The sequence below is a fragment of the Chenopodium album genome, chromosome 16 (genome assembly GCF_948465745.1).
Source record: "Chenopodium album chromosome 16, dcCheAlbu1.1, whole genome shotgun sequence".
In the NCBI taxonomy this organism is placed as follows: Eukaryota; Viridiplantae; Streptophyta; class Magnoliopsida; order Caryophyllales; family Amaranthaceae; genus Chenopodium; species Chenopodium album.
The window spans coordinates 13,365,640-13,392,716 of record NC_137849.1 but is presented as its reverse complement, the minus strand read 5'-3'; the positions used below and the strand labels follow the sequence as shown (position 1 = coordinate 13,392,716).

General features: G+C 37.6%; 1 protein-coding gene across 1 annotated transcript; it reads right to left on the bottom strand.

Annotated features, from left to right (window-relative positions):
* Positions 1–4,477: 4,477 nt before the first annotated feature.
* On the bottom strand, positions 4,478–5,188 carry LOC145583916 (uncharacterized protein At4g02000-like). Its single transcript, XM_081640866.1, has one exon. The coding sequence runs from the start codon at positions 5,186–5,188 to the stop codon at positions 4,478–4,480; it is 711 nt and encodes a 236-aa protein (XP_081496992.1).
* Positions 5,189–27,077: the final 21,889 nt, after the last annotated feature.

The window sequence follows — 27,077 nt, the reverse complement described above, 5'->3', positions numbered from 1 at the left end:
AAAGAGCAAGGATATCACCAAGTATCCCATCAGCTTCTATGGACAGAGAGTTCTTATTGAGCTTCTCTATGGCTGACTTGCAGTCCGACTCCAATAAAACATCAGAAAAGCCATACCTCTTCCTAATTTTCAGAGCAAAGAGGAGAGCCTTGGTTTCAGCAACTTCAGGAGACCAGTAAGCACGGGATCTTCTCGTGGCAGTTACAAGTACTTGCCCTTCATGATTTCTGGCAACAACCCCAAGTCCAACCTAACCTTCTTCAGCGAGGCACGCATCAGCATTGATTTTAACAATGTTAGCAGGGGGAGCACACCATTTGTTTGGGCTAGGAGTGGGGTGTAGCCCAGCAGCCCCATATATTCGAGTGTTGTAGTTACCCTGCTCCTCAACAAGCCTAGCAACACGCCCAACAGTGACAACATTCGGAGTGATTTTATTTTAAAACACTTTGCAATTCCTATCACTCCAAATACACCAAGCCAAAAACATACCTCGTTGGACAATCTTCGGGTCTAAATTCTTCCAGCTAACCACAAGATCACATATGGAATTAAAATCCCCCCAATTCGCCATTTCTGAGCAGGAGCAGTCCTCCCACAGTTGCTGAACGCGTCTGCAGTCCACAAAGGCGTGGCAAACAGACTCATTCTCATGAGTACACCAGGGACAGCAGGTGTCAAGGGTGAGATGACGATAGTGCAGCAGGTTCTTAACAGGAAAGGTGTTCAAGCATAACCTTTAGAAAAAGTGCCGGACCTTTGGGGTCACATTTGCCTTCCAAATCTCAATCCATGCTTGGTGAAAAAGAGATAAATCACAACCTTTCCCAAGGAGATACGCAGACTTGACAGAGTACTCACCTGTTTTTGAGAAAGCCCATATGAGCTCATCATCATGGTCACGATCAGTGAGGGGAATAGACAAAATACATTGCTTTTCTCTGTCATTAAACAGGTCATCTATGAGGTCAAACTTCCATTCCTTATTTTCCTGATCAATCAGCTCACTGACTTTCGAGATGGTAGAAGATTCTTCACTCACAATAAAACGCCCATCAGCATCAGCTACCCATGGGTCGGTCCACACGTTGATGTTGCTGCCATTCCCAACATTCTATAGAACACCCTCCTTAATGATAGCTTTTGAAGCCCATATACTACGCCAAGAATAGCTCCCTGCAAATCCGAGGTAGGACTCTAGAAACTCAGAATGGGGATAGTATTTTGCTTTAAAAACACGGCCTAAAAGTGAAGAGGGAGCCTTCACTAATCTCCAAGCTTGACGTCCAAGAAGAGCATCATTAAAAACACTCAAGTCACGAAATCCCATTCCCCCAAGACACTTAAGAGTGCACATAGAATCCCAATTTTTCCAGTGAATCTTTTTGTTCCCATCCTTGGAACCCCACCAAAATCGAGCCATGGCCGAATGAAACCATTGGATGATCAAAGAAGGGAATTTATACACACCCATCAAATAGGTCGGAATTGCTTGAATGACAGCTTTGAGGAGAATTTCCTTACCCGCCCTCGAGAGAAGCTTCTCTTTCCACCCTTGCACTTTCTTCCAAATTCTATCTAGAACCGCCTCAAAAATTGCTTTCTTCGAGCGGCCAATGATAGTCGGGATACCAAGATATTTTTCATGTCTGTCAACCTGTCGCATATGTAAGATCTCCAACAAACCTTCTCTTCGCTCAATAGGGACCCCTTTGCTAAAAGAAACTTCCGACTTTTCATAATTAATTTTTTGTCCGGATGCTTTTTCATACTGGTTGAGTAAATCAACTACAACTTTGCATTCCTGTCGGTTAGCTCTGGCAAAAAGAAGACTATCATCAGCAAACAAAAGGTGAGAAACCTCTGGCCCATTTCGACTAGCTTTAGCCCCATGAAGGCTACCTTCCCGAACTTTATTCTGTAACATACTAGAGAAAACATCAGTAACCAAAATAAATAAATAAGGGGAGAGAGGATCCCCTTGACGAAGCCCCCTAGTAGGAGAGATCGCCCCACACACTCCTCCGTTAATAACGAAAGAGTAAGAGACCGAAGTCACACATTCCATCACCAAATTCACCCATCTACCATCAAATCCCATAGTCAGAAGCAGCTTTTTCAGAAAACCCCACTCAACCCTATCATAAGCCTTACTCATGTCGAGTTTCATAGCAATTGTACCCTTTTTACTTTTACTCCTATTCTTCACAGTGTGAAAAATTTCCAAGGCAATAAGAGCATTATCAGTAATAATACGGCCAGGGACAAAAGCACTCTGGTTTTCAGAAATAATATCGGGGAGGATATTTTTTAATCTCATCACAATGCACTTCGAAACCAGTTTGTAGAGAACATTACATAGGGAAATAGGGCGATACTCAGCAGTAATAGTAGGAGACTCAACTTTTGGGATCAGGACAATGTTAGTATTATTTACATATTTTGGGGAAGAAATTCCATGTAAAATACTACTAACAAAAGAAGTCACCTCATTGCCGATTATGTGCCAGAAACGTTGATAAAACACCGCATGCATACCATCAGGCCCGGGGGCTTTACACGGGCTCATTTGCTTCAAAGCTGCTAGGATCTCTTCCTTCGTGAAAGGTCTGGTAAGCTCTGAATTGACAGCAGGAGTGATACAAGGATGAATATTATCAAGAGCTTCCTGTATATCAATGTCGGAAGGAGCAGAGGAAGAAAATAATCCCTCAAAATGCTTAGAGATAATTTCTTCAATTTTTTCCTCGTCCGAGGACCAATTTCCCTGATCATCAAAAATCCCCTTAATAAAATTCTTCTTTTTTCTCTGAGAGGCTTTATGATGGAAATACTTGGTATTTTTGTCTCCGTCTCTGACTTCCGAAACTCTGCTCCGAATGTACCAATAAGCTTCCAGTTTTTCATTCAGCTCATCCAACTTTTTTTCAAGTGCTGCACACACACGTATGCTTTCATCAGAAGGTCTGCGGAGTTGGGCCGTGTTCAAAGCCTTTTCAGCTTCATCAATCTGCTTATCCAGCTTGTGGAATTTGACATCACTCCACGAAGAGAGACCCCGAGCAACAGCAGCTATGCGTTCAACAGTGGCACCCCCTTCCGAGCTTTCCCAAGCTTCCTTCACCGCACTCTCGCAAGAGTCATCGAGAAGCCAACCCGTTTCAAAGCGAAAAGGTTTAGGCTTCTTATTTTTCTTTTTTCTCCCCACCTTCTGCCTAAGAAGCATAGCTGTGTGATCCGATTTATAGCGAACTAGATGCTCAACTTCGGCTTTACAGAACCGATTCAACCAAGCCCTCGATGCCAAGAAGCGATCAAGCCGTTCCCTAACTCTTGTTGCCATGGAGTTGCCTCTTTCCCACGTATACCACTTCCCAAAGTAACCCAAATCTCGGAGCTCACAATCATCGACCATGTTCCGGAAATTCTATATCTCCCTTCTATTTCTATCTGCCCCTCCCTCGATCTCTCCATATGACAGAATTTCATTGAAATCACCACCAAAGAGGATAGGATGAGGTGACTCAGTATATAAGCGGCGAATTAAACTCCAAGTATATGCTTCTCCCCCTCCTTTGGCCACCCATAAACACCAACAAACCTCCAAGTCCCCTCTACATTCGTGACATCCCCACAAATATGGTTATGAGAGAAAGAAACCAAGGTGAAATTTAGCTCCCTTCTCCAATATAAGCAAATACCTCCAGCTTTTCCTCTACTAGCCACACCGAAAGCATGATCAAAACTCAAACGATCCTTGAGCTTCTCAACTTCTAGCTTGTTAATCACCGTCTCCGATACAAAAATCATACCGGGGGTAAATTTATTGCTCCATCTACGAAGCTGTCGAACTGACGAGGGATTACCCAAACCCCGACAGTTCCAACAGATCACATTCATTGAGAGAGGCGGGGTTGGTTCGCATCAACCTCCGCCGCTAAATCAGTCTCCATGTTATCATTTTCCTCCAAAGAAACATCTTCATTCAACCTGCCACGTTTACCATAATTGTCCAGGAGATCCCCTGAATTCTCATCCTTCTTAAGAGAGCGTTTGCGTGTTGTTTGCGAGCAAAGCCCCTGCTTGCTCCCTGTGAAAATGCGACCCTTTTTCCTCCCACTTCGACCCTCCTCTCCTGTCGAGCAACCAAAGTTAAAGGATTTAACAATTGGCAAAAGTTGAGTGTCACAGTTCACCTCATTTGTTACTACAGCAGCAACAAGATCATTGCCAGGGACCTTCGTATGATCAAAAGTCAGAGCTGGGATAGCAGGGGATACCACAGCAGATGCAGCATTATCCGAGGTAGCAGGCAAGTTAGTTTGGGGTTGCATTATAAGAGCAGACGACTCTTCACTCACCTGGTTCCCTTGGCCAAGCATTTCAGAATTTTTGGTGACAAACACAAGCCTTTTAGCAGCAAGTAAGTTACCAATTTCTTCCTTCTCCTTCGTGATACCCTTTCTAGGGGTTGCTTTTAAACTCGTACCCCACCCAACTTCTCTTGTTTGTCCTCCTCCGAAACTACTAGACAGTCACGTTCAGAGTGACCCATTACGCCACACGCAAAGCAAAAGAAAGGCAAGCGTTCATAAGCAAAGTCTACTCGCAGGTCAGCACCCCTACAATCTTTGATTTTCTGAAAACGTCTCAACGGACGAGTGATATCTAGCATAATTTTAACCCTACGATAACGACCCACACCCAGAGTATCCTCTTCCAATTCTATGATATCACCCATCCCCTCCACAAGCTTTCTTACGTGAGCATCAGTTCTACAATTAAAAGGGAGATTTTTTATTCGAACCCAAAACGGGCATTGATTAAGGATTACCTCGTCTGGCTGTTCACTACCATCGATTTCCTTCAGCACTACAAGCATGTTATCGAAGCACCACTGCCTCCCCACCAGAACTTTCTCCATATCCTTCCAATGAAAGAATTGGAAAGCGTATAAATTAGGGCCAAGAACCCTAATCGCAACACCGTTTGAAGGAGCCCATGATCTTGTCATAGTACTCTTGAAAGCATCAACATTGTAAGATCTTCGAGTTAACAGTTTCCCAATTAGAATAATTGAAAGATTTTTCTCCTCGTTGCTAGGGTTAATATCACTAAAATCAATTGTCGTGTTCTCCTCTTCTGAGATACGAAGGCTGGAGCACAAAGAAGCAATTTCATCCTCCATTATACACCGAGAAAAGGGACGAGAGATCAGTCAAACACCACCGGAATCCGGTAGAACCCTACCCGTAGATAGAGAGCGCACTTTTTTTCGAGCGAGAGAACCCTTTCTTTCGAGGGAGTTTTTTTTGTTCCTTGTGCTTCTCTTAGGTACTTATTTCGAATCAACTTAATAATAATTTTTATGTTTATTTCTTATTTTATTTTACTTTATTAGCTTGTATAGTTTTGTTTAATTTTATTAGTTTTAGTTTTATTTCTCTTATTTTCTATTATTATTTTATTTATTTTATTTTATTTGTCTCGATTTCTCCTCGGTTTGTGTGTAGGGTCCCGGGTTTCATGTCAAGTGAGTTCAGAGCTCGGGGACGAGTCAAAGTTTGTGCACATATTTGCTAGCTGCTGCCCCATTATCCACCACCACACTATCCCTTATCCTCCACCACAACAAAACCCCAATTATCACCTACTTTCTCTTCTCACAACCACCCATTATCAGCCACAAATCACAGCCATCAAACCACCTGACCACCTCCCTGACGACACCAACTGCAGCCCACGTCACAACCTCCACTTTCCCCACCATGAGCTGCAGTACTACCAGCCCGCATCAACCAAATCACCCCCGCACTCTACCACTCACCAATTAAATCACAAGATTCACAGCCACCGTTTGCCACCACAACCAAATCAGCCCACCAATTTACCTTTCCCAACAATTCACGCGCACCTAGCAGCAACCAAACCAGCCACCTCAATCACCAATAACCGCACAGCCGCAATCACCCTGCACTCTCTTTCACGCAAATCCCCTGCGGCACCACTCCACCTCACGCAAACAGCCACACAACCTCCACCTTCCACCAACCACCGAAATCACCATCAATCTCAACCACCATTGGCGCCCAAAATTAGAGCAAAATCAATTTCAATCGGGTTCGGGCAAACTTTTGAAAAGTTTGGTCGAAGTGCCTAAAAGTGCCAAAACAGTCAGAATCATTTGAAGTTTTCTAATTTGAAGAGGAGTGGCCGAACACACCCATGCTTCGACCGAACACACCCATAGTTCGGCCACACCAACCCTCGGTTCGATCGAACCATTTCACGAGCTTTGCACATGATATTTAGTGAGATCGAATGGTTGTGATTGGAGATCGAAGACGATGCTTGATGATAGCCATTGATGATGATTGACTTGGGTTGGTGACGTGCGAATATGATGAAAATTCAATAGCAGCAATACGAAGAGAAAGAGGATTACCAAATTGGGGGGTCTGATAGTTCGTAGGATTTGGGGGTGTATTTTTCTTTTTCTTTTATTTTTTTTATTTCTTTTCATTTCCTTTTCTTATTTCTTCTTTAGTTTTTTTTTTTTTTTCTTTTCTTTCTTTCTTTATTCTATTTTCCCTTATTTTATTTTTCTATTTTCTTAGTTTAGTATAAATACCCATTTTTGGGGTAATCAACTATTATTCTATCATCAATTATTCTATTCCATTTCTCTTAATTAGTTTTAGGAAAGCTTCTCTGTCTAGGTTTAGATTAGGTTAGAGTAATTTAGAGAGAGAAACTGAAGGTTTCTCCATTGTTGATCTTGGATCTTGAAGAACAAGCTTAATCAACAGACCTTCAACTTCAATCAATGAGCATCTCCTTACTTTTTTCTCTTTATCTTGTTATTTAATTCTTGTTTTAGTTGTTAGTATTGCTTATTAATCATGTTGATACTTGGTTATTTATTAATTAATCTTGTTGTTGGCATGATTAGTGAGTAATTTCCCCATTAAGGGGATGGTTGTGGTTTAGTTGGATCTTGAGCATGTTTTAGGGTTTGGAGTTGATTTGTTTGTGATTAAAGTCTTTATATGCTTGATGTTCTTCAATCTACTTGCAAAATGCATGTTGTTAGTTGATTGAGGATGAATTATTGCTTGATGATGCGATAGCGGACCTGGCAAGATTCATTTGTATTGTTTGCTACTTGATTGCACCTCCTAGTATATGGTTCTAATGTGAGAACATAGAGGCTATGTTAGGAGAAGCCAATTGACCCCAAAAGGTGGCTAGATTGGACCCCTTATATCGATATTCATGCATGTTTAGTTCATGATTAATTCAACTTCTATGCCTTTGTTTATGTTTGAGTGAATGCTATACCTAAACCATTTCCCTTAATTTTTTATTTCTTGTTTTAGCATCTTTAGACTTTAGTTTACTTATCTCCTATTCCGGACTAGCTTAGTTGTCGATAACATTTGGTGGTGTTTATTCGTTCCCTGTGGTTCGACCCCTATGCTTGCCTTATACTCGTATTAGGTTTGTTTAGGTTGTATAAATTGTATTTGATCTAGGGATAGACATTTGACGACGTGTTTATTTCCCTTGTTAATGATGATGATAATGGCTATGAGGATGAGCACGAGGACGGGCCTTATGATGTGAACAAGGAGGTTGATTTGGGTGAGCCAGAAGATCGGGCTCAAGATGAGTTTGAGCGTAGGCTTGAAGAATTTGAAATTTTAGCTGAATGTGCGCCTACTATTGAAAATACAGTTTGTGAGATTGTAGGTGAGAACCCGACTCTTAAAACTCAAAGCCAAGGATAGGGTCAAAAGAACACAGGTGGTGGAGGGGGGGTAAAGGCACCAGCTAAGAAAAAGGGTAGAGGTCCGACGACAAGTTTTAAGAAACCTATCGGTCCCATGGTCCTGGAGTATGACAATAGAGGCCAACCTACGGGAAAATAGCGTCGATAATATGCTAACCAAGTTGGCATGTGTGCGCGCAAAATCTCCATTACACTTAAATGGCGGTAAGTACCTCCAGGCTTGATTCAAACATTTTGGGATGATACAAGGGTAAGTGTTTTGTTAGCACATTTACACAATTATAAATACCTTCACCTTACGGTTGTTTGTAAATAGAAACTAATAATCACTTTTATTTGTGCTTGCATAAGCTGTTTAATATTCCTAATGATGCCGACAAGAGAAGGGTGTTTGAATCTTTAGTAGCGAAAAGATTCAGAGGCTTCAAGACCACCTTAACTAATGGATGGATCTATAAGAAGAAGAAACCAAAGAAGAAGAAAGCTTGCAAGGGAAAGGATAATGAAGGTGGAAATGACGAAGTTGTTGAGGATGACCTACTCCCGTGGAAAAAATGGCAAAGCGTGTCAAAAGATGAATTGGAATATTTTGTTCTTCAAAAAAGTCAAGAGAAAGAAATTGTAAGTTAGGGTAAATCTAATGCCAATTGAATAATATATTGACTCTTTTTGAAGTAATGATACTAACATTTGTATTTATGTAGGAACTTCGAGACCAAAATACAAAAAATGCATTGTAGAGGCAGTACACCCATCGTATGGGGGCTAAGACATTTGGTGAATGGAGGGGAACGTGGATCCAAGAGGGAGTTACCCCACTTCGCTTCTAGGGTCATCGAAAGAACCCTTTAATTCCACGATCACTACTTTGGTGAGTAGTGCTGGCAATTTCATTTGTTCTCTCTATATGTTTGATAAGGAAACCGAAAAACGGGTCATCAAGGGTCCGAAAACCAAAAATATGGCAGATAAACTTGTAAGTTACCTATGAATTGTTGAATTTTATGAAGCTTTTGCATAATTATCACTTCTCAAAACATTAACTGTATTATTGACATCCTTTTTCCTTTTGCTATAGCTTGAGTACACTGAAGAACTTGTAAAGGGCAAGTTGGTCCCAAGTGTAGAGAAATACCCTTTCACCTTGGCTTTGGGAAATCCCTACCATCCAGGACGTGTAGTAGGTTCGGGAGGGACATTGCTAGGATGGGAAAAGGTGATGGGTCCAGAATACACAAAATCGGGTCGATCTCGAACAAGTGTTAAGTCTTCGGATGACTTGGATGCCAAGGTGGCATCAATTAAGGAACAAGTACGCAATGAGATAGTAGGTGGATTCAATGCTTGGGCGAAGCAGATGAACTTACCAAGCTTGTCGTTCCCCTCGACTACACCGGTCGACTCATGTAGTCACCCAAAAGGACAAGGAGAAGATGAGATACATGGAGAAGATGTGCTACATGAGGTGGTTTCAAATATATTAGTTTTAAAATATTGAGTTACATGAGATCTAAGGTGGCATTATTGATGAACTATTGCAGGTTGCTACTGAAGGAGTTATGTCTTCGATAAGTGCAATTACTAGATATATCAAGGATCACTATTATGGAGATAATAAGTTCATTCTATATGGTCGTCAATATCTGGTGCTAGATATGATAATTGATCTTTGGGTTAGTTAAATAGCCCAAAGCCTTATAGAATGGATCCTATGAGGTCACACAACAAGGGTATTGGGTTAAGCAAGTAAGAGGCCCATTAATGGGCCTCATGAGCAATTAACTAATCATGAATTGGATTGGGCTAGCATAGTTGGATTGGAATTAGGATTTGGGCTTTTGACATGGGCTCTTATTTAGAGATGAGATCTATAAATAAGATCCATGCCTAGGGTTTGTAAGAAGCAGTCATAATTCACACACTGTGAATTTTGACATCAAGGCAACCAATCCCAAAACCCTAATTCTCTCTCTAACTCACGGCTCTCCCTCTCCCCTCACATATGTACGGCCGCCCCATAGGTGGTGGTTCGTGGTGGTTATCGGTTAGTTTGTCGCTCTTCTCCGTAGAAGGTCAATTGAAGGTTTCAATTGCAACTAACTAGCATTAGTGGAGGTCTTAACTTGTGCCCGTGGACCAAGTAGAGGAATCACGCTTGGGGTTCTTTATCTCCCTTTGTTCTTGCTCGATCGCACGTGGAATCACGCTTCAAAGGTACAATTATTTGTTCTTTATGTGTTATGCATTAGATCCTTAGATTAGGTACTGTATGAATATGATTCATGTTTATTTCCGTTGCGTAGTACCTATAAACTCCTACAGTGGTATCAGTTAGCCTATTGCATTTACGCATATTGCCAATAATTCTTTGATAATCCACAATTTTAATTCAATTAGGAGGGAGAATAATTTAATTATGGGTCAATTATTATATTAAATGTGATTTAATAATGCTCAAAATAGCCATGAAGAGATCCGATTTTTTGCCCTAGTTTATTCGATTTTTTCGAACCCTAACCCTAATTTTTTGGAAATTTTCGAACCTAATTAGCCCTAAAATCTGATTTTTTGTGCTTAATTTTGTTCGATTTCGATTGTTTAATGCTTCATGATTTTAATCTAGTTTATTTCATGTATAGATTATGAATTTTGCATGATCAATGATTTGATTTAAAAGTTAAATTAAATTGGGGATTATTTTCATGAAAAACCCTAGTTTTTAAAATTAGATTGTGAATTTAATTTTAATTGGATGAATTAGCATAAAAGTTATGTTTTAATTTATCATGGACAACATGAATTTTATTTAGCAAAAGTTGTAAATTAAAATTGATACACAAAAAAAAAAGGAATTTTAGCAGCGGCAACCGCGGCTGGGTGGCGCAGCCACGGCGGCTGCCACTGCAGGTGGTCCGGAGGGAGGGGTGGGGTGGGGCAGCAGGTCGGGTCAGCAAAGGCGGCAGCAGCAGCACCGTGCAAGGGTTGCGCGGCACCGCTGCTGCTGCTGTGCACCGCTGCAGTGCAGCGTACACCTCACGGTGTACGGCCACCGTGGCCGGCTTAGGTTGGCCACACCACGGTGGCTGGTGCACGGTTTTTCAAAAAAAAAAAAATTCAGTTTTTGAAAATTTATTTCAAGATAATTATGAATTATTTTGGGATAAAATTAGTTTTATTTTGGATAAGTTAAAATATTTTGAAAATATGATCTTTTATTTTAAAAGATAAAATTGGTTTTATTTGGATAAAATCTTTTATTTTAGGATAAAATCAAATATTTAAAAGTTGTTATATTTGATATCATCCATATTTAAGTTGTTAAATTAGTAATTATCCATAATTAAAGTGGTTAATTTTGGATAAGATTTGTTAGGATATTCTGAGCATATTCCAAAAGGATAATAATTGATTTAAATAATGTGATTATCCCATAATTATTTTTGGATATAATTGATTTAAAATATTGTGATTGGCTAGTAATTAGGATAGAATTTCCTAACTTTGTTAGGATAATCTTTGAGGATAAATATGATTTATCTTTTTGGATTAAAATAAGATTTGATTCTATCTCATGACTAATTTAGAATATATGATATTTTATTGATGATCATGAATAATATATGATATTATCTAATTGCTTTAATTAAATATGAGATATTTAGATGCCATGTTTCCTTAATTGTGAACATTCGATGTTGTAGTTTAGGAAAGCATGATGAGTGATTTATTATGTGGCAATTTTATAATATATGATGTTGTTTATTGCTATATAATGACTAGTATGGCCCAGTAGATTGCTAAATACGATCTGCGCATCGTGATGTATTTTTGTAATCTTAGTACGGTCTACGTACCGATAAAGTATTTTGTAATTTTATTTTATTTTATTTAAGTAGTAGATAGAATAGAGTAGAATTACAGGTTGCAGTTAATCCAAGAAGCCCATGAAGTGAAGGCCCAAAGGAGCAAGGTGGATGCGATCCATGATGATTCAAGTGGGAGCATTTACTTTATTAGTTTTCTTAGGATTAGGGGTCATGCTATGTCTTATTTATGCATTCAGTATTTTATGCATGTTTAGGTTTATTTATGTTGCTTGATGATGCGCTAGAGTTCACTATATAATCACAACATAATAAATCTAGATCCCAGTAATATTGATGCAGCTTTTCCAATTAAAAACCCGACGAAAACCTTGATCGTTTGTGATGGGTCGGCCTCAGCAGAGCATCATAATATATCTTGGGGAAGTGGGGGTAGGACCGCATAACTACACTTTTAATTGGTTATATTCAACAAGGTTACCTAAAGCGTTTAGAACCTTGAAGCTAAGAGTAATAATTAAACATGCGATGGTTAATTATTCAACCAAGAATTACAAGAGTTGTAATCAGTAAAGAGTTTACTCACCTTGAAAATGTAATGGTTGATGGCAGGGCCTCAGTCCGGTTAATTATTGCACAAATAAAGGATCTTGGAATCACTTAATTCAAGTTGGGATCACTTAAATTGAATAGAGTGTTTTATAGTTACCAATTTAATTCGCTTTTTGTACTTTAAATTTAATTAAACATAATTGAATTTTGCGTTTACTTATAAGTAACATGTCGTTCTAATTTTATTATTATATATAATCTCCTCGATTGAAAATAAAGTTGAGAAACGTTCTCAAAAAGGTTTAAAAGATAATCCATAAACTTATATTCCAATTTTGCTAAGATTGTTCTAAAAGGCAAGTTTTAGAAACCCATGTCACATGTCTAAGGTTGGTTTTATTCAAAATGTTTGAGTAAAATGCCAACACATCTTCATTTTGAAAAATGTTTCAAGGGATATAATGAGATGAGAGGTACAAACCCTCCAAAAGACAAGTATAAAAATCCAATAAAATCTCTTATCCTCAATATGATTGAATATAAGAAAGTGATTGGAAATCTTTATGATCAAAAGTTGATCAAATGACAGTATTCTTCATCTACTTTACATAGAGTTTAATACTTGATTAAACTCAAATATAAATAATGATAGAATAGATTTAGCAAAATCATGAAAAGTGCTTAAAGTAGTTGAGCAAGGTATCATTTTGAACCTAAGAGAAATGTTCTAAGTGGCTCAAAGGGAAAGGTTTATGAATATATGAGGATTGCATTAAGAAGTTATAGGCCAAGAATTGCAAACAAGTTGCTACTTCTCAAACCTAGAACTACTTACATGCTAAAAGTTGTTGTGAACAACAAATGTTTCAAATTAAATGGACCAATTCCAATTGATTAGATACTACCTCATATAGTTGGAAGGTAAAAATATGGAAATGTTCCAATTTAAGAATTATATTATAGAAATTGATTTAGCATATTGCTACTTCTTGGACATATGATGTCTTGTTTAGATCATTCATTGCACAATTTGGTTGAACTAAAGGAAGAAATTAGCTAAAGGAGGAATAATCTACAAGTTTAGAAGCAAATGTTGCTACTTCACAAGTAGAATCTACAAGTTTGGAAGCAAAAGTTGCAACTTTACAAATAGAACCAGTATTTCACCACTAATAATTGGCTAGAATTAAATAAATGTTATTCATTCTTGCCATTATCAAAACACCATTCAATGTTAGTAATGACTAAGCATCGAAGATTCAAAAACGTGGAATAAATGTTATTCTATGCTTCTTTGAGTCATAATGTGTTTTGAATTGCTAAATAGGTTTAAAGTTCTATATGATAGAAATAATTAAACAATTTCTATATATATAAATTGTCTCTAATATGTCAATTAATTCAAATGAAAATGAAAATTGCATGCGGAAGATCCAAAGGGATGGACTTTCAATATCATTAGATTGTGAATCCATTGATATATGTAATTATCATTCTAATTTGAAATTTTGACAAAGTCACCATTTAGAGAAATGATGATGCGAACTCAAGGTTGAATACATATCGATGCAAGAAAACCAAAGGTTCAAAGGCTAGAGACGGACAATGAAACTTCATTAGTGTTACGATCACTATTTATGCTTAGTTGAAGCATGGAAGTGAAAATTTTGAAAAGTTCAAAATGTTCAGTATGAAGTTCAGTATCAACTTGACAAGATAATGATTACACTACAATATGATTGTAATTGTGAAAATTTAAGTCGAAACATGTATTGGCAACACATTCAAAGTATTGCGATATGATCGTAATAATGAGAATTTAAGCCAAGACATTGATAAACATCCAGAGTTGTGAAATCGTTTTACAACAAACTCCGAAAGAAAACCTTGTGAAGTGTTTATGAAGGAAGCTATCAACCTATATGAGATATACTTTGATAATGGATGTAAATTACCTATCTTCCAACCATTGTTCAAGGGATATACTTTTAAGATAAGCTACAAAACTAAACAAAATTACATAGGTCAAATCAGAATGTAGCAAAGGCTTCATATGTGATATGGTTAAGAAAAGTTCTTATAAAGTTTTTCTACAAAGCAAGGAATAAAAGTTGTATTAAAACGTTTAATGCACGTTCTATTCCTATACAGAGCACAGGGTACTACTACACAAATCATACTTAGCAAAAAATGTTTGTTGCTCAAGTAGGTGCCCTTATGGAAATTGTTCCAAAAGGTCAAGTGGGAGTAGTGTAAATCTCAAAAGAGTTCGAGAAAAGCAACAAACAAACATGGTTCAAAACCATGGTTGGTTCACCCTATGCTAAATATGCCTCCTCAAAAGGTAAGTGGGAGTATAAGAACCTCGAAAAGTTTGACAGCCTTGAAAGAGTTCAAGAAAAGTGATTTCGAAAATCTCGAAGAAATTCGAGAAGTAATCGAATAAAAGCAACAATATGAGCATGATTCACCTCATGTTACAAATGACAACGCGTGGTCTCATTAAGTGTAATGGGATTAATAACCATGTGTCGAAGGTAGTACATTCCAAGTGCACATCCTCAATTGTCGTTTCTCATTGAAAACTAAACAAAGTTGTTGTATGAGTTTCAATTGTTGCATCAAACCCACAATGAGACTAGCATACGTAAAACTTAGCCAAAGGAATATGATTTCATATTGACTAAGAGTTCTAAAATATTTATTTTGGAACATGATGATTATGCAAGTAATAAGGATGATTTGACGAGTTATAACTCCAAGTGGTTTTAAAACCATGAAATCTGAAATAGATTCTAAATCTGTAAGTAAGTGTATGACACTTGAGTAATTTGCCTAAATTGGGTGAAACCCAACATAAGCAAAACAGACAAGAAAGAAAAATGTTTTCTAACTAAAGCAAAGACTTGTTAAGGGGTTCAAGAGATTCTTAGTATGACTATGACTACGATGAAACCTTTACATTAGTCATGTTGCAAAGATCTATTAAAGATACTTTAGTGCTTTCTACCTTATAAGATTTGGTAGATGGATTTCAAAACACTTTCTTGAAATTGTTCATGAAATAAGATTTGTATATGATACAATCAAAAGTTTTGAGATCCAATAATCCTAGGGATGCCTAAAAGATCCATAATGGATTGAAGTTAGCATCAGGGAGTTAATGTTCTTAATTTTGTGAGTTAATCAAATCGTTTGATGTTCTCGTAAAATGAAGAAAAGGTCTTATGTGTACAAGACGTTTAGTGGGAGCTATGAAGTCTTCTTGGTCTAGTATAAAGAACAATTATTTATTGCTTGAAGAGTCAAGTGGTGGGTAATGCATTTTGTATGAAAACCTTGAAGAAGAAGATGAGTACATTTGGGATTCAAGATCTATATAGATAGGTCTCGAAGGATGTTTGAGTTTTGGTTAAGAAGCTTATATTGATAAGATTCTTATAAGGTTCAACATTATATTGAAAAGAGTTTCAATCCCATGTGACATGGCACGTTGCTTAATGATTCAATACCTTGAGAAAGGTTGATGAAATTAAGACTTTGAGTGATGATCCTTATGCAATTCGCAAATGATGCATCATGCACATGCCATGGACTATACTCGTCTATTTGATTCGCGTGTTTTAAGAACAAGTGATGATAGATTTCAATCGAAATCCAATGCAACGTTGGAATACAAATTAAAAATTCCTAAGTTCCTTGCGAAAGGGCGAAGGAAAATTCTTAGTGTATGGAGATAAAAAAATGATTATAAGATTTAGAAATTGCAAAGTTCATGTTTATGAGAATGTCTCATGAACTCTACTTACTGAACCCCTTCCATGACCAAGGTATGAGAGTCATACTAAGGTTTTTGGATTGAAGCAAGTTATGTAATTTTAGTTGTGTATGTTTTGAGAAAGCATATTACAAAAGTAAATACATTAGCTTGCAGAATTATGTTTATCAATTGAAACAAAGTTTCAATCTTATTTAATCGTGGTTTCAAGATTAAATAAAATGTCCAAAATAATTATGAATTGATGGGCTCACTAGGTTGATGACCTTTTGAATGAAACCCCACAGGTGAACGAAATTCATACATTATTGAAGTTCCTAGTTCGGAATCATTAAAGTGGACATAAATGATTTCAATTTGGACTAGCATGTTAAGATTAATTGGATAGCGCAGTTTCATGGGCTATAGGAGCGTAATGATGCTCGGTCAATCACATGGATATGCATGAATGATGCATGATCGAACTATAGACCTACTTTGAAGTTCAAGTATAGAGCTTCCGGATATATTAGTGGATTCCTTTGACATGAGTGGAACATTGATCTCATTCAATGATTGTTTTAACTGTGGTACATTCAAACGTCTGGCCGTAACTGGAGATTATAAAGGATGTTTCCCGGTTACTTCATGAGTTGAGTGGGAGCCTTGGTTGCCATAAGATTGGATTGAGTCTACCTATTTAATTAGGAATGTGTCTTGGCCCCTTGAAGAGGGAGAATTCAGAAAATGCATGGTCGTGCTCAAATGGATTACATTGTAACCATTTGTTTTGTAATTCTAACTCAGATTTCAAGAAAGATTTGTAGATTAATATGATCACGACATAAGATGCAATCATATTATCAAATCGACACACATTGACTTAAGGAATTTGAATATTGCGCACTTGTCTCAGACTAAGTGGGAGATTGAAGGAGTTATGTCTTCGATAAGTGCAATTACTAGATATATCAAGGATCACTATTATGGAGATAATAAGTTCATTCTATAGGGTCGTCAATATCTGGTGCTAGATATGATAATTGATCTTTGGGTTAGTTAAATAGCCCAAAGCCTTATAGAATGGATCCTATGAGGTCACACAACAAGGGTATTGGGTTAAGCAAGTAAGAGGCCCATTAATGGGCCTCATGAGTAATTAACTAATCATGAATTGGATTGGGCTAGCATAGTTGGATTGGAATTAGGTTTTGGGCTTTTGACATGGGCTCTTATTTAGAGATGAGATCTATAAATAAGATCCATGCCTAGGGTTTGTAAGAAGCAGTCATAATTCACACACTGTGAATTTTGACATCAAGGCAACCAATCCCAAAACCCTAATTCTCTCTCTAACTCACGGCTCTCCCTCTCCCCTCACGTATGTACGGCCGCCCCATAGGTGGTGGTTCGTGGTGGTTATTGGTTAGTTTGTCGCTCTTCTCCGTAGAAGGTCAATTGAAGGTTTCAATTGCAACTAACTAGCATTAGTGGAGGTCTTAACTTGTGCCCGTGGACCAAGTAGAGGAATCACGCTTGGGGTTCTTTATCTCCCTTTGTTCTTGCTCGATCGCACGTGGAATCACGCTTCAAAGGTACAATTATTTGTTCTTTATGTGTTATGCATTAGATCCTTGGATTAGGTACTGTATGAATATGATTCATGTTTATTTCTGCTGCGTAGTACCTATAAACTCCTACAGCTACTCCTACACATGCGGACTCGAGGGAGCTTGATAATCCAACACCGCATGAATTTCCAGATTTACAGGTGATTTGTTTGGTTTTAGCATATTGAATTTCATTATATTATCAATTGTGTCGGAAAAGACCTCTTTTGATAACTTCTCTTTTTACAAGTGAATTTTGTTGTTGGTGTAGGAAGACACTTGGTGTGTACTTCTAGGCCCCGGGCTATCAAATAGTGGAGAATTGCATTTGGTGGCGTATGGTAGTGCACAAGCGACGACCGGTGATACGGTCCATTTCCGATCGCTTAGGCCACAACATTACTCGATTGGGATTAATTCTGTGATTGCGGTTCGAAGACATCCCACTATCGGTGCCCATAGAGGAGGTTGGGATAAATAAACTTTGGCAAGAACAAGTTAGCTTTGTGGAATGGCCATATGCGTGGGTAAGGTTGATCAACGAGGTAATTTATTTTTTTTTATTTTTTTTGTGTTAAATAACCAATCTGCACTCTCTATCTTGTTCTCTTAAAAAAAAAACCAAAAAACAACACTCAGTCACGACTCCCCAACCCCCGTCTCTGCTGCCAAGGCTGTGGCGGCCTAGGCAGCAGCTGCCCTGGGCTGCAGCTACTACCTCGGCAGGTCTTGCCTCGGCTACTGCGGCCTCGGCAGGTCCTTCTTGGGCTGCTGCGGCCTCGATAGCAGCTGTCCGGGCTGCTGTGGGCTCGGCACGACCTGCCTGGGCTGCTACGGCCTCAGCAGCAGCTACCTAGGCTGCTGCAGCCTAGGCAGCTGCTGCCTCGGCTTCAGGACCCTAGGCAGCTGCTGCCTCGGCTTCAGGACCCTAGGCAGCTGCTGCCTCGGCTTCAGGACCCTAGGCAGCTGCTGCCTCGGCTTCAGGACCCTAGGCAGCTGCTTCCTCAGCTGCTGCGGCCTTAGCTGCTGCACCTAATTTTTTTTTTTTTATCACTCATTCGTTGAAGTTTCAGATTTCGAATAGAAGCCAAACTTCAAAGAGAAGGAGGGTGGAGAAGCCTGAAAGCATTGATCAACCTAAAAAGAAGATGACTGAACAACGATCCAAGAGTGAACAAGCGTCGAAGAAGAACTCTTCGAGAGGTTCACCCATGCAACCTACTCCACTTGTTGAAGACATTGTACTACAATCGCTCTAAAAGGATTTAACGTTTCTAAACAATCGTGTTAGTCATTTGGTCGATCCCATTGAAGTTGCAGTTCCTAAGGCAATGTTCCACTATGATGAGGATGCAGTTGCATGGATTAACAAAGAAGATGTGAAGGAATTTCTACGTGGTTTAATGCTTAACATTTCCTTCATTCAAACATTCATGAGGTATTTAATGCCACTTAATCTATGTTATTCAAATTAGTGGTGATTATCCTTCATTTCCATTAATTTTTCAATGTTCATGCACGCAGAGCACTACAGGAGCACTTAAGTGACACTAATTCTCCTTGTAAAGTTGGGTGGTTATGCCCCGAGCAGATATCCACTACTAGAATCTTAGGCAACCACCTTGACGTGATGTATTATGTTGAACAGAGTATCAAGGAATCAGTGCGTGCGGGAAACAAGTTCATATTCGCCCCATGTTATGATGAGTATGTCTAACCATGTCAAATTTCAATCGTTTCCCCTTATTATATGTTGACTCCTAATTATTGATTTGTTTGTGTATTGTGAATTTATGTAGGTTGCATTGGACCCTCATGGTGATTTGTTTTTCCAATAACACAATCTTTCACCTTGATTCAGCTCGATCAACAAAGAAGTTGCTCGTGAAGGCTATATTGCAAAAGTAAATATATATAGCTACCTAGTGTTGATTATAATTACCTAACTCATTTAGTAGTCAGACGACTAATCAAATTTGAATGTACTTTCCTACAGTGTTATGAAGAAGCTACATTGTCGTGCTCCTCAGGGTCCTACATGGAATTCACCGATGGTAATTTACACGATATTGTGATTATCTTAATAATTATTGTGTAAATTATTTCTAATTAGCTATGCATGTTTGAATCATGTGATTTTTCCGTCCTATGCTAGTGTGCACAACAAGATAATGGAGTTGATTGTGGCTTGTATGTGATGAGATCCATGCTTGACATAATGACTCATTGTACGGACAGTCTACAACTTAATGAGGTACGTTCTTAAACTTAATAAATTGCTCTTTTGATATGATTTCAAGCCTTAGACACCTAAAACTAGGTAACATTGACATGTTATGAGAAAGAAATAGTTCATTTGATAAGAAATATAGAAAATGGGCAAAGTAGAAGTCATGTAGGCCTTATTTGGGCCATTTCGGGTAACATGCGTCCTAAAACTTAATAAAATACTCTTTTGATGTGATTTCAAGCCTTAGCCACCCAAGACTAGGTAATATTGACATGTTATGAGAAAGAAATAGATCATTTGCCAAGAAATGTAGAAAATGGGCAAAATAGAAGTCATCTAGGCCATATTTGGGCCATTTTGATAAAATACGTCTTAAAACTTCGAGAAAATGCTCTTTTGATTTGATTTCATGCCTTAGACACCTAAGACTATGTAATTTTGACATAATATGAGAAAGAAATAGATCATTTGATAAGAAATATAGGTAATGGGCAAAGTAAAAGTCATATAGGCCATATTTGGGCCATTTTGGATAAAATGCATCCTACAACTTAGTAAAATGCTCTTTTGATGTCATTTCAAGCCTTAGACACCTAAGACTATGTAATATTAACATTTTATGAGAAATAAATAGTTCATTTGATAAGAAATGTAGAAAATGGGCAAAATAGAAGTCATATAGGCCATATTTGGGCCATTTTGATAAAACGTGTCTTAAAACTCAGAGAAAATGCTCTTTTGATGTGATTTCAAGCCTTAGACACCTAAGACTATTTAACATTGACATGTTATGAGAAAGAAATAGTTCATTTGATAAGAAATGTAGAAAATGGTCAAATTAGAAGTCATATAGGCCATATTTGGGCCATTTTTTATAAAATGCGTCTTAATACTTAGTAAAATGCTCTTTTGATGTGATTTCAATCCTTAGACACCAAGAATATATGAGAAAGAAATATTTCATTTGATAAGAAATGTAGAAAACAGGCAAAGTAGAAGTCATATAGGCCATATTTGGGCCATTTTTGATAAAATGCGTCTTATAACTTAGTAAAATGCTCTTTTGATGTGATTTCGAGCCTTAGACACCTAATACTATGTAATTACATTTTATGAGAAAGAAATAGTTAATTTGATAAGAAATGTAGAAAATGAGCAAAGTAGAAGTCATATAGGCCATATTTGGGCCATTTTTGATAAAATATGTCTTAAAACTTAAAATGCTCTTTTGATGTGATTTTAATTCTTAGACACCTAAGTGATAGGCTAAAGTCGTAATCACCTAATCAAAAATAATATCTAAATCCACTAACTATGTAGATAGGGAAGAAGGGTCGAATCCACAGGGAAACGAGTCTTTCTATTCCTAATTAATTATTATAATCTAAATTATCAAGTAACCAATTTGTTATTATAAAAGGGAACTAAACTACTAAAAGTGAAAGTGGGAAGGAATAAAAGTAGGAGGAAATCAAATAATAAAAGACCTAGGGCATAGGTTCACCAATAAATAATATTCCAGGGTAAAACATAATAATCAATCATCAATGCATCAATTAATCAGATCATAAAGGGCTTTCGCTACGTATTACAATCACAAAATTAATCTACCGGTATTAAATCTCATCTCTCGAATCTCGACTTAACCATTTATAAATTAACCTGCCTATTGAAACTAGACCTAAACATCAATCCTCATCTCTCGAATCTTGAATCAATATTGTCAAACTCATGCATAAAAGATCAGGCCTAATCTAGTCACAGAGCATTAAATCAATCAATAGGAAATTAATCAAGCATTGACAATCAACAACAATAAATTACCCCTTCATATTATTTATGGATCCCCATAAACCCTAGAAAGAAAACTACTCAGACATAATTAAAACTAAACTAATCAAAGCAATTAAAGGAGACATGATGAAAGAAATAAAGTAAAAAGCTGAGATTAAAGAAGAAGAAATCGTTACCAAAGTAATCGGAATTAAAGAGTTGAATCAAGAACAAAGTTGTAGAGAGAGAGAATAATCTAAGAGTTTAAGAGGAGAGGGAGAGAGAAAAGTTAGAGAGAGAAAAAGAGAGAAAGGGAAGGGAGAAAAGAATACTAAACTCGCTTAACAAAAGCGTATATAAACTAAGCTCGAAAATCCTAAGTTAAAACAACTTAAACGACGATTAAACTTCTCCTCAGAAACACGCGCCCGATCGGGCGAGGCACCGCCCGATCGAGCTAATGCTCACCCGATCGGGCGCGCCTTTCCTGATGCCTCTGACTACGCGCCCGCCCGATCGGGCCCGATCTCTTTCTAGAGGCTTGGACTTCGATTGGGCTTGATTCTTCGGCCCAATCCGGATTTCCTCTTCGGGTCTTGAATACTTGGTCCAAATGCCTCGGTATCACACACCGAGCCCTTAATCACCGGCTCTAACCGGTCTCAAGCTTCAAAGATGGTCGTGTCCTCCTAATGTCCGTAGTTGCTCCATGAAAAACCAGGAAAACGCTCCAAAGATGCAATTTCCTACAAAACTCAAGCAAAACTACAAAAACACTTGAAAACACCAATTAGTAATAAAAGTGGCTCTAAAGAGCCAAAAACACCACTAATTATGACCGTGGGACGGGGGTAAAACACTATATAAATTGGATATATCATTAAGACTAGGTAATATTGACATGTTATGAGAAATAAATAGTTCATTTGATAAGAAATGTAGAAAACGGGCAAAGTAGAAGTAATAAAGGCCGTATTTGGGCCATTTTTGATAAAATGTGTCTTAAAACTTAGTAAAATGTTCTTTTGATGTGATTTCAAGCCTTAGACACCTAAGACTATGTAATATTAACATGTAATGAGAAATAAATATTTCATTTGATTAGAAATCTAGAAAATGGGCAAAGTAGAAGTCACATAGGCCATATTTCGACCATTTTTGATAAAATGCGTCTTAAAACTTAGTAAAATGCTCTTCTGATGTGATTTCAATGCTTAGACACCTAAGACTAGTAGAAAAATGTATTTTTGCACCGATTCGAAACCCCCTAAGGCACCGGTTTTGAACCGTTGAGTATTAGAAGGATGCCATTTCATCCAAAAAAAGCCACCGGTTTAAAACCGGTGGCAATTTCTTAAATTGGTACTGGTTAACCGCTGCCAAAAAACCTTGCCGCATTTTTTTAAGGGGTTTTTGGCACCGGTTCCTGTTCAGAATCGGTGCCTTTATTGGCCAAAAAAAAATTAAATTTTTTTTTTTTTTTTGCATTTTCACTTAAATTGATATATAAAAACTAACATATATATATATACTTACATATTTTCATAAAAAAATGCTGTAATATTACAATTTTCGTCCAAAAAAAATAAAATAAAATACAAGGTAGCAGAATAGGAGCACAGAAGCAGCAACACAGCAACACAGAAGCAGCAGCAACACGGAAACACAGAAGCAGCAATAACATGGCAACATAGAAGCAGCACCAACACAGAAGCAGCAGCAGCCTCCTTGCGAGGCGGCCTCTGCAGCAGCAACCTTGCGAGGCAGCCGCTGCACCAGCCTAGCGAGGCGGCCGCTGCACCACCAGCCTTGCGAGGCTATGCCCCTCGTGCTCGTAAAACAAAAACACCACATATCAAGTGTCCAAATGTCCCAACCAAAGAGATAGAAAGGTTCGGGAGAGATACTCATAGCACACCACATGACAAATACAAAAGAAAATTCAAGAAAATGAGAAGATAAATGAAAATCAAAACAAACCATTGAGTGCTTCCATAGCTGTAAGGGCACATTTTGAATCATTAAATTCAACGAAACACAGAACCATTGCTTTGCCGCTACTCTGAAATACAAGAGATTAACGTAATTAATAAGATTAAAATAGGGGTGAGATTTTTTTTTTTTCAGCACTACTTGTATACACATAAGAAAGAATATTAAGTGATGTAATTAACAATGGATGCAAAACATGTTTTTATTTTTCATTTTTTATTTTTTTTATTTTATTATTATTTTTTTAATCTTGCATTCACAGATCTTCACACATTGCATATAAATATATGAGGAAACATTTGCACTCGTAACTATTATATTCATATTAATCTACACTAGACCATAATGATCATTTTTTTTTTCCATTTTTCCCCTGCCCCAATCAAAATAAGAAAAGGATAAACACTTGTAGTTATCAACAACGTGGCCATACCTTGTTCATTTCAGCTTTATATTTGATTTACATTAAAATGATAAAGGTTACAACGTCTCATTCACAATTTTTAGGTTGAGTGCCTGTTCTTTTTCGATGAAAACTGGCAGAATTGAACAGCCAACTTACTTCCATCATCCCAAGATACCAAGCCACATTTTTAGGTCATACCAAATGATAGGCCAGTTTCTAATATATTAAGTTCAAATTTGCAATTGTCTAACATTACCCTCATAAAATTTCCAGTAAAAAAGACCATTATATTTTAAATCAAAAACAAAATTCCAGAAGAAAAGAAAACGTTTGTGGGACGAAAAGTTCATGTAGTAGACATTTGTGGAATTCAGCTTAATTTTAAAATAATGACCTCAAGTGGTCCTTTATTTAAGGATGGAGCCCATGGATCCAAATGGAAAGATAAACCCCCTACAGTTTTCCCAAATATAGAAAAATGCACTCGACAGATACTGTCATAATAATTTTAGACACAAAGACATAAACTAATTTGTTACATATTCTACTTGTACACCCAAACACCCAACACAAAAGATGAATATAAATGACAAAAGACAAAGGAGCCTACCTCATTTGCAATCCCCTCATCGTCCTTGTATCCAACATCTTCTAATATTTTGTGTATGGCTGTAAGATCCAATCTTGAACAGGCTTCACCAAGAGGATTTAATGACAATGAATCCTTTGGAGACACAGTTTCATGTGAAATTCCCATCAGAACATGAGAGGGAACCTGCCAAATTTCATGGAAAAACACAGAAGAATTAAGAAATTAATAATAGGCAAACACTCTAGCATCTTCAAGCAAAATATCGTGGTAAACATATCTCATTGATAACATATCAGAAACACAAATGCAGTGCCTATTTTCAACACGAAACATACTCGATAATCAATAAAATACTCGATAATTTAGAAAATACGCGATAATCTAGAAAATGACAAAAACAACCACAAAAAAAACGATATTTTGCATAAGAGAAAGCACATAAGCAAAGGGACTGCAGCATGAAGCAGAAAAACTTTCAATTGGTTTCCCTGATCAAGGCATTAAAAGCAAAAACTCACCACCATTGCCATAAAAACTCTCAGAAGATCAAGTGGTGCAAGATTCCAGAGAATACAATCAATAGGACATAACAAAATCTAGAAAATTTACAAATCTGAATCATATGGCATAGATAGTTATCCCACATTCATAAGAGAGACAAATCATAATATAGTCACCTGAAATTAAATTAACAATATTTTCATACACTAATATTCGAACTCCTTGTTTATACTCATCATCATTTGTCCTAAAACATGCCTTGTATATTTATCTTAGTAAAATATAATGGTTACTAGCAAAGGAAATGAATAATCATGCATTACCAACCATCTATAATCATTACAGCTTCTACTATTTCAAAACAATCCCAAACAAAATCACAAAACAAAAATAGATACTAGTATAATCGCACAAAACAAAATCACATTTGATACTAGTATACTCACAAAACCATTCCAAACAATCCCAGGCTGAAGGAGAACAAAAACAAAATCTAAAACCCCCAAATTAAGCTCAAAATCTGTCTCAATGAACTTAAACTGAAGGAGAACAAAAAAAATCCAAAACACCCAAATTAAGCTGAAGGAGATCAAAAAAAATCCAAAACACCCAAACAATCACATCACAAACCTGCACAATTTCCTTTTTTTTGTGAACTTCTCATTTAGGAAGTGGGACATACTCCTCAACCTCAATCTCTGTGGCAAAAGCATCACTTCTTCCCACCCTTTTAATTGCCCCGGTCTAAAGGTGGGCACGGGCCGTGCCGGCACGCGGGCGGCACGGGCCCGGCACGACTCCGGCACGGCCCGGCACGGGCACGGGCACCGGCACGGCACGGCACGGCGGCCCACCTGTGGGTCGTGGGCCGTGCCGTGAACAAAAATACTGGGACAGGCACGGGCACGGCGGGCGGCACGGTGGCCGGCACGAGGGCCGGCACGCTGGCACGACCCGCCGGCACGGCACGTGGCACGGCCAGGCACGGCCCGGCACGGCACGGCCCGTGCCTTATGGCCGTTGGAAAGTAGTCGTTTATGGCCGTTTTCCAACAGCTATAAACGGCTACTTTTCCACCCAATTTCCCACCCAAATCCCCTATAAATACCTCATATTTTCCTCCAAAATTTTCACAATTCATCAACTCATCTCTTCTCTCTTATTCTCTAATTTTCTTACTCCCAAATTCTCAATTCTCAAATTCCTACAAATCATACAATCTTCCTCTCTTTTGTGAAAAGAAAAAAAAAAATTCCTACTCTCTTATAAATTTTACATTTTTACTATTATTACTTTTATTAGTCTACTACCAAAAAAAAAAAAAAAAAATTGTTATATTTACATTCGGGAAATTAAAAATTCGGGAAATTATAAGTTCGAGAAATTATAAATTTGGGAAAGCATTGAAGCGTCATTGTAAGATCTAACTCAACTTTATTTTAATTTGTTATTGTTATTGTTATTATTATTGTTATTATTATTATTATTATTATTATTATTATTATTATTATTATTATTGTATTCTTGGAACTACTTAATTATATAAAACTACTTTCTATTTTAATTGTGGGTTATTTGGATTGTTGAAATCTGTCTAAGGCGGGATTTGGGCTCTGGACAACGTCAATCCTAACCTCTCCTACCTGGGATCTCATTGATCCAAGTAATCTACTATTATTATAATTATTTTTGAAAATTTAATTTATATAAAAACTACTTACTAATTAATTCTCATTGATCTCATTGTTGTTAATTGTTACTTTGTTATTGTTAGTTGTGTTATTATTATTAATTAATCATGGCATCAAACCAGAACGTTTCCTCCTCCTCTAGAAAAGCCAAGTCAAAACGTAGGGAATCACCAAACCCAAACACTTCAATGTCTATGCCCCCCCCTAACATGCCCTTTCCCTCTTCTAACATGCCCTTTCCAAACACTTCCACCCCTTTCTTTCATCCCCAAAACACGGGAGGGCAAGAACAAATGGATGATATGGCTCCTTGGACCCAATTTCAACAAACCCAATTTCAACAATATGAATTTCCTT

What these genes read in the sequence shown, in the direction of transcription:
- LOC145583916 (XM_081640866.1), bottom strand. Translation starts at nt 5,188, where the DNA reads ATGGAGGATGAAATTGCTTCTTTGTGCTCCAGCCTTCGTATCTCAGAA.